Genomic DNA, 9,496 nt, shown 5'->3' with positions numbered 1-9,496 from the left:
CCGTTCAAGTATGAGCCTCGTTTTGAAAAACCTGTTTAAATGGATCCGTGCAAAGTGCCGTATAAAAGAAGCCTGCTCAGTCCGTAAAGGCTAATCAGGGTCGACACTTTCCGTTTAAACTTTGTATTTGGGTACAAGAGATTTATTTTAAACGTTAAATTCCATATAACTGGAAAGTTTCGTTTCAAAAAAGCCTGTGCGGACTGCACATGCTTATCTGGAACAACACTGTATCATACCACCGCATTGATATCTGCCTTCTTTCACGTTGCCTGATATATCATTTAATGTCATGGTCAACAGGACGTTCTTATATCAGTCATGTGTGGAGGATGGTCATATAACTCGGAATCAACTATAAAGTAATCACTTTTAGTAAAATCGAATTAGGTTCAACAAAACAAACAATTTGATACCAAGATGTAATATAATTTAAACGCAAAATGCAACACGACCAGTAAAAAAACATTGTTTACAAATATTAAGCGCGCATGCTCATGACGTCATTATTCACACGTCAAACGACAAAAGTCATATTCGTTTCCGCTAAAACTGCAGCTTTTTAGCGATTGTTTCATTATTTCATTAAAATCGGGGACGTAGTGGTATGATAAAAAGAAAAACAGGTTACTGCCTGATCTTTTTGTACTATATCAGGCTCGGCACGAATAAAATAACGCTCCGGCAAGCCTCGCCGTTATATTATTCTAAGCCTTGCCTGATATATTACAAAAAGATAAGGCAGTTACCTGTTATTCTCTATTTACACACATAAATAATTCCAAGTGTTCTTGCGAGAGGCGCATATAACAATTGAAGTTTGATTCCAATAGAAGCATTTATGTTTAGATAACAAATGTTAATCATAACAGATATTTATTTCCTTGTGTAGCGTTTCGATTTGCATTAAAGAAGAGCATCTACACCTTATATTGTTTTCGCTTTCTAGTCAGCTTATTTAATAAGACAAATAATATGTTTTGATCAAATGTGGTGAATTCAAAGGCAATACATTTCAACTAAGATCCAATAAGATACATTGCATCTAAGATCCAATGAATGTGTTCTCGAAGCATCTATCAAAGAATGCAATAATAACAATACCAATATATACTCCCATCTCAAGAGCTAGAAGTAATGCTTTTTTCCTACACATCGTAGCTTTAAGAAGTAACACATACTCAAAACGAATCCAATATTATACGTAACGTAATACATTCAATATTATACGTCACAAAATAATGTTTTAACAACAACTCAATATCATAAACAGTGCATGTAATAGTTAATACTTCTTTTTTACATATAGAGAGTAATTCAATAATATACGTAACAAAATAAAATCATTATATTGTTAATATTCCATATTTAACGTATATAGCTTACACGTAGCAAATCATACGAGACCAACCGTGATACGGGTAAAAATCGGTATATGACAGGAGTAATTTGTAAACATGGTCAGTAATAAACATATTGATTGTTTATGATCTTACGGAGCTGGGCGACTTATTACAAAGTGTACTTTTTTCTCCCCTACTAGGGGTTGATAGATTTGGTTGAATTTGGTCGATGCATCTTATTTTGATAAAAACTATTGTATGGACACCAACATCAAAACAGGCAAATCGCTGTATACTTCTTCAACGAATAGAACATAGCTTAAAAGCAATGGCGGATCTCTAAAAAATCGCCATGGGACTTTCACACAGTAAAAATATTGACTGTTTAAAACAAAGCAAAGCCTCATTCTACTCAAATAGTCTTATTTTCAACATGATTGCTATAAACTTTTGACAATTGTGGATACCTTATTTGTTAAATTCATCCATGTTATATGTGGTAATTGTGAATTGTGTTAGTGTTGATTATGCCTTTTTCCAATCAGGAACATGTTTGTATGTGAATATAATGATCTTGCTCTTCATGTGAATGATTTTTAATGACCAAATGGAATGCAGTTTGCGCATAACATGTATAACTACTTATTTTAAAAGACAGTTTTTAGCTATGAAGTAAATATAATGCAGTTAATAAGCATTACTTTTAGGTATTAATTACCCCGATTAGGTATATATTATTTGTATACACAATCATGTTATTGTTAATTAAGTATGATTCGATGGTTAGTTTTGTTTAGTTAAAAATTGTTTTATCTAAGGAACGATTGATGGTTAATTTGCTTTCTATGTGGCAGTGTTGTGTATGCCAGTTATTGTCTGTAAATATTTCATGAAAACAGTATATGTGTCTCAGCTGAATGGGTTATTGTAATAAATATTGAATGAGCGTTAAGTAGCCAACCCGTACCTCTTCAGACGTGTAAATTACCTAGAGCTTTAATCAAAATGACTGTACTTTTATTGCCAACCACTTTACTGGATAGCTCGATTAAATTATCTCTGCGGATTTTCCTATTTTACTCCGCGATAGAGTGTCCAAACAATAACGGTATGAAAGAGAAATTATTGGTGCCGGTACCAACTTGCCAATCTACAATAGCGCGCCCATATTCCTTGTTGCCAATTTCCATTGGCTCCTGCAGTGACACCGATAGTTCCACGTGAAGATGTGACGTCAGTTGTACAACTTTTTCTGTGTGATTTTCATTGCGATCGGAGAAGCAGCGATTATTTGGAAGAACGCGTTGCAGTGTTTGATTCGTCATGACTTTTAGGATAATACTCCGCTTTGCATCTTTTGTTTCCTGCATGTAAGTTAATATCTGATTTAAATATTTTATATTTCATTGTTATTAATGCATATTTTAAAATACATTGACGCATTTATATATTAAATATCCCTAATATTGCACATGTCATAAGGGTAACTATAATATATGTCTACGCAATTATAAAATATGTATATCATTTGTTAATACCTGTAATACACATAGTATTTATATTGCGTATATCCATAGCAAACACTATATAGAATTCCAGAAAATACACAAAAATGAATTTAAATCATGACTTATTTAAATCTAACATATATGTGTGCTTTACTAAAAATATAAACATCACTTAATGATATATGGGTTCGACAAACAATTCCAAGTTCTTGCTTTTCCATAAGGTCTAATGATGCACACATTCATTTACACTGATTTCATTTAAAGGATAACCTTTTCTGAAATGAAAATGTGTAACCCGTTTTATTTAAGTATAAGCGTTAATTCAAGTTATATAGAATTTAAGAATAGGTTTTAATAATGCTGAAAATATCATTATAATACTATTTTGATCATGTGTACAATATTTAAAATATCAATCTTAAACAATCGGGATTGAAAATTGTTGTTGACAATACCTAAACATGGTCTTATGAAGCATGTCCAGTGAACATTATGTCGTATTTATTTGCTGTTTAAATACACATATATATTCATACCTTATATTTTAAATGTAAATAAACAATAAACAGCACAAACGCAACATTATACAGTTCATGGCTAATGATTAGATAAACAAATGCTCAAACATCGATTACAATTTTAATGTAATATTTAGTAGTATCGGTGAATAAATTAACCACATATGGCTTTGTTTAAATGTGTTGTTGTTATTGTACAAAGACATATACATAAAGGCAATATCATGGCTGTGATTATTCCAATAAACATTATTGACATTCGTTGTCAGACACACTGTAAAATCGGTATTATTCGTAAGACATTCAATTTCGTTGATTTTGAGGGTTGACTGATCCATGATTAAAAGGGGCCTTTGCATGTTTTGGTAAATTGACAAAATTAACAAAAATGTTTCAGATTCGCAAATATTCGTTGTAGTTATGATATTTGTGAGGAAACACTAATACTGAACATTTACTATGCTCTAAAATATCCATTATATGCATCTTTGAAGATTTAAAAAACTGAAAATTGAAACGCGAAACGATCTAAATATTTGGAGAGTTCTGTTAACGTTGTATTGTGTGATACTAAATGGATTGCTTATATTAAGTATTAAAACCACGTGGTCTTAGCGATAAACTTTTACTACATGCCTCCAAAGGTCAGTTGTTCGAACCCTTGTTGTGGGTTACTTTCTTTTCTTTCTTTAATTTTATTATTGTTTTGTTTTACTGGAGATTTTTAGATCCAATGCTTACATTTATCGATATAAGCATGTAATGGCAAACTTTAATACATGCCAAAATTTGTGCAAAGGTCCCTTTAACACAAACACTTCGGAACATGACAGACACGCTTTGCTATTATTGTTCAATATCAAAAATCATTATGTGTATATTTGTTTAAAAAAACACAATATTTCATGAACAATAACAAATAGGTAATTCACCAAGTTTCATGCTGTACAAGCTGTAAAAGTATGGCCTCTGTATACTAATAAGAAATTGTTGACATAATAAAATTAAAATAAATAAACTATAAATTTGAACTGTGGACACAATTGTGTGATGTGTATTTCAAATATTTTTCACAAACAGACAATTCACAAGTCTCTAAATTTAATTTAATAAACTCTCAAAAGCCAATTTGGACAGTGTAGTTTAACCTAGATTGAACACGACATCATTTTCGTTTGAAATAATCGATCAAAATAAGTAAATGTGACTTTAATAACTTTGTTTTTCCTGACGTCTTAGAACCTGTAATTAATATGTCATCTAAAGAGATGAAAGCTTCTTTGTTCTTGAACATAAGGCTTATATAGCGTAAAGGTCCAACAACAAAATTGCTAAGTAACAATCTGTAATTGGTACATAATATATATAAAGTTCAATATATTCAAATGATTTGCACTTTCAAAAAAAAACTAAACAATATTTGAATTGTTGTATATTTAGTTTTCTGTCGCCTTTTAAGAGAAAGTTACTTAATTGTACAAAAATAACACAGGTATATGGTTTACGTGGCTCGTTAACTCGAGCGATACCTCGCAGTCCTTAATACAAACGCCTTGACTAAATATTAGGAAATAAGGAGTTAATAACTTCTTAAGTAAAAAGGTCTCGTAGGTCAGAACTGACTGGCCATTCCGTTTATTGCGAGAAATAAAACCATACAAACTCACTCAACTAAATATTTCGGTGATTGATCCGTTGAATATTTAAAATGCAATTAAAACGGTTATTTAATCGACAATTTAAATGTGTTACAAAAAACATAATTTGTATAAAACGGAGTTTTTGTGTCGTGTAAAATGTCTGAAATGTAATGCGCACACCTAACGACAGGAATACATAAACGATTTGCATTCGCCAAATTCATAGTTGTGTTTTTGTTATGACAAACAAGTCGTCCAAGGTCTTTCATATAGATTGATATAAACTGAGTACTTTATGTTGTAGATAAAATAATATAGGGCCTGCTGACTCCGGGTAATGTTTTTGTCACCTATTGACAAATTTTGAAACGCAAATATAAACCGACATGTCACCAGGTTTTCCGGCCGATAGTTAAATCCATAATAACAATTATTACTTGTTACACTCTTGTTAGTTAACAATGTGTAACCAGCTGACAACAGGCCACTTGTAACGAAGGCATTTTAATTATTAGTTAAGTCTAAGTGATTTATTAACTGTTTTCAGAGATAATGAGACACTGTGGTGGACATGAATAATGGAGTCAACTGAACCGAGTTAAAGTTTATTTTGACGCTTACCTTATGCAAAAAAATAAACATGTACATTTATGTTTGTGCTCATAACAAAACATTATACTGTGTCATTATCATTTTCCCAAATTCGTAATGTCCTTTGTTTCATATTTTTTTATGATCGTTTGGCCGCTCAAATATAAAAAAATTAATTATACAAAAGATATACGTCTTAAGACATTTTTGGTATGAAAAGTATACATAATCAGTGTTGTACACGAAACATGATAATAACTGAACATAATTGCAGTATTCATTTTCAAAAAAATAAATACATTTTAACAACTATATCAATAACGCAGTTGCGTTAACGTCTTGTTATAGAACAGACCAGGACAGAGCAGAACAGTTTATTTAGTAAATAAATGTCACAGGCCAATAATTCTATATTTATTACAATAAAAAAGCGTGGTATTCTCAAGCAATTATTTTGATTTCATGATTTGAACAATATGTACATACTCGCGAATCAAAAGGTACTTTTAAATGCCTACCAAGTCCAATCTTGAGCTTATGGTTACTACTTCGAAATTGTTAAACAGAAGTTTCAAATTGTGTTAGGATTTTGAGAGAAATGTATCTCTTGGGTGAGTTTTGAAGATTTAATAATCATAACAGCGACTTTAATTGTGTGTATGACAGTAAATTAAACGTTGTTTGTAAATATTAATAAATGACGTGTTATCTCCCATATCTTGATTTATCAAGGCATATCCAAATCCGTACGAAAACACAATATTTGTTATTTGTGTGGCCAAAATGTCCCTTCCGATATCGTCTATTTAAACAAGCATTAAGTAACAGTTTCTAGGATAACGATTTCTGGGAATTCGCTGCAAATTGAACCACAATGCGCATTTATATTTCCTCGTCGGGTTCAACTGTTCTATTAACATCGGTTCTGCAGACGAATCATTAAGACAATAAAACACAACGTTCTTAACAAGAAACTAATTGTTAATTGGTATTTCAGCAATCAATTAACACGTCTATACATATAAGTATATGTTACTACAGGGAAAACAAGTAATTGAACATAGACCCCTGCACTTAATTGTGGCGTTCAATGAACATGATAAAATGTACGGTAAAATATAAAAAATGGTACATACCACAAAGTAGTTATCTCATTATAATAGTGACCTTCCAGTCAGCCTGCACACGTTAATCCTTAAGATACGGTAAGACTGACTCGTTGTTCACTAGACTGAGAAATGGCCGAAGTTGGTATTGACTATTTCTAAGAAAGACACGTTAATTTATCTGAATACCATGAGTTAATCATGTTCATTATCTGTTATCACCCATATCAAAATGTGTACGATATTACAACATAAGGCCTGAACTGTTCATATAAGAATAATAAGCAAACTGCTCGTGTATTCATTTGGCAACGTCTAACCAATAGATCTGTTTCCGTTCATCATCAAAATTCACAGTATGATAATAAGGCCATATGTGACATTCGCTCAAATAACTACAGTAATTTAAACACAATCTGGTACCGCAAAAACACAAGCAAAACACGTATGAAGTATAGCGAGGTAATACTTTACATTAATTAAATTTAAACATATATGACAAACGAACATAATTGAATAACATATTTGTTTTAGCTCGTGACATTTATTAAAACAACCAAAACCCACATTTTAAATAGTTAGTGATAGGTTTTTCACGACTATTCACAATGTATTTACAAAGTAGATTATACCGGATTAAAGCATAATTTATGTTATCGCATGCACTTGTTTATTATTTTAATTTAAATAATGCTGCCTGTAGCTATATGTATATATCCATCTTTGAATACTACAGAACACAATTAAGTTATTTAAGTGTTACGTTATAAATAAACGTGTGATGCAACTGATATATACCAATCCGTATACTCAAACAGCTCAAATAGCATTGGTATATTGAATCACATAATAATAATTAGCATAAAAAAGGAAAAAAGTATAATTATTATTAAAACTCATAAATCACCAATATATCAGAACAACTTTGTTTTCATAGGTAGCAGTAAGAGATAGAAGTGGTAACAGTAGGGACAATAGTTGTTGGCGTTGTGTTGATGTATTTGTGACATTTTGTTTAGATTATTCATTACTGTAAATTGTGTATTTTTCAGAGCGGGCGTTGTTAGTTATCATCCTTTCTTCTTCCCACGCTATCAACCTGACAATTATGCCTCCGTTCGCAAATCCCAAACAAGCAATACACCGTTTGAGTATAAGAGGCGAGGGCCATCGGGCTTCGATAGACTGTCCATGGGTTTCATAAAGCGAGACAACGATGAGACCACCGACTCCAATCGGGAATCGTTCGATAATGACCTGTACGACAGGCTGTTGGGAGATCTACTTGACGGGACAGCACTTGAGAATTCGCCTCAATATAGTAAACGTTATTTTGACAGACTTTCGTCGGGATTTATTCGCAAGAAACGCTCAACAGCCCATGACAATGCGCCGTTCGATGTTAATAAAATACCCACGCAACACCTTAACGTTCAGAAGAATGAATATAAAACTAAACCCATGAAACATCCAAACAGTGATGTAAATGATGATTCTGATAGGAATACGACAAGTCAAGTACATGGCGAGGATAGCGACAACAAGCGAGGTTTTGACAGACTGAATTCTGGGTTTGTAAAGCGTCCATTCGACAGACTAAACTCCGGTTTTGTGAAACGTCCGTTCGACCGATTAAGCTCTGGATTTGTGAAGCGCCCGTTCGATAGACTTACATCAGGATTTGTTAAACGTCCTTCTGAAAGCGAAATTCATGAGCCAGTTCAGATGAATGTAGATGACAAAAAGCGTGGGTTTGACAAGTTAAACTATGGCTTTGTGAAACGACCTTTCGACAGACTCAATTCTGGATTTGTCAAAAAGGACGACGAAGCCTTTGATAAAGGCGATGATATCGATGAGAAAAGGTACTTCGACAGATTGAATATGGGGTTCATCAAACGCAATGGCATACTGACAGGAACTGATGCAGCTTCCCGAGTTGATGATAAACGTGGCTTTGACAGGTTGACCAGCGGTTTCGTTAAGAAAGAGAACATGGTTGAAGATACGGGAGATGTAAGCGGTCTAAACATGGAAAACAAACGGTATTTTGACCGTTTGACAAACGGGTTTGTTAAGAAAAACGACATTTCTAATATCGAGAGCGATGAATACGATACCGATATAAACAAGCGCCGATTCGACAGGATATACAATGGCTTCGTCAAACGTCCGCAAGACAACACCAGCAGTTCAGTCGACCACAAAGAAGACAAAAGATACTTCGACAGATTGAATTCAGGCTTCATTAAATGAAACACAGCCTCACAATTGGAGGAACAGGCATACGCTTATGATAATCACCGAATATAACAAAATGTTCATTGAAAATAAAACAAAATGTTAAGTAACATGTTTAAATAATGCAACGTTCAAATGTGGTCATTACCCTTAGTATGTATTGTATTAGTTATAATAAGAAGTTATACAACGTTATCACCATAAAAATAGAATGTGTTTCATTAGGCATTCTATTAAAAGTTTTCAATAAGAAAGTGCCTTTATGATGAATTAAAAATTATTTAACTAAACGAACCCTGGTAATTGTAATTAGCTTTTATATAAAACGAAATATACTTGCACTATAGCAACACGTAGTTGGACCTATTATGCAAACGTCTTATAATTTGGGAGTGTTTATCAGGCGGTTTAGATATCAAAAGCATTGATTACAACATGCAGCCATTTTTTTCTCTCTGTGTAAACGGTGATCACTGTTTTAATATAATTTGTACCACCGATGAAACCACGCCAATGACAATCCAACTGAAAATACCATTACCATGG

The 9,496-nt window shown here is 32.7% G+C and overlaps 1 protein-coding gene across 1 annotated transcript; it reads left to right on the top strand.

Annotated features, from left to right (window-relative positions):
• The first annotated feature begins 2,593 nt into the window (after nucleotides 1–2,593).
• LOC127835210 (uncharacterized) lies at nucleotides 2,594–9,240 on the top strand. The gene is made up of 2 exons (XM_052361532.1): nucleotides 2,594–2,713; nucleotides 7,762–9,240. The coding sequence occupies exons 1-2, from the start codon at nucleotides 2,667–2,669 to the stop codon at nucleotides 8,963–8,965; spliced, it is 1,251 nt and encodes a 416-aa protein (XP_052217492.1). The 5' UTR covers nucleotides 2,594–2,666; the 3' UTR covers nucleotides 8,966–9,240.
• Nucleotides 9,241–9,496: the final 256 nt, after the last annotated feature.

Source organism: Dreissena polymorpha, chromosome 6, assembly GCF_020536995.1.
Source record: "Dreissena polymorpha isolate Duluth1 chromosome 6, UMN_Dpol_1.0, whole genome shotgun sequence".
Classification (NCBI taxonomy): domain Eukaryota; kingdom Metazoa; phylum Mollusca; class Bivalvia; order Myida; family Dreissenidae; genus Dreissena; species Dreissena polymorpha.
The sequence above is the reverse complement of the archived record's forward strand: the minus strand, read 5'-3'. Positions and strand labels throughout refer to the sequence as shown.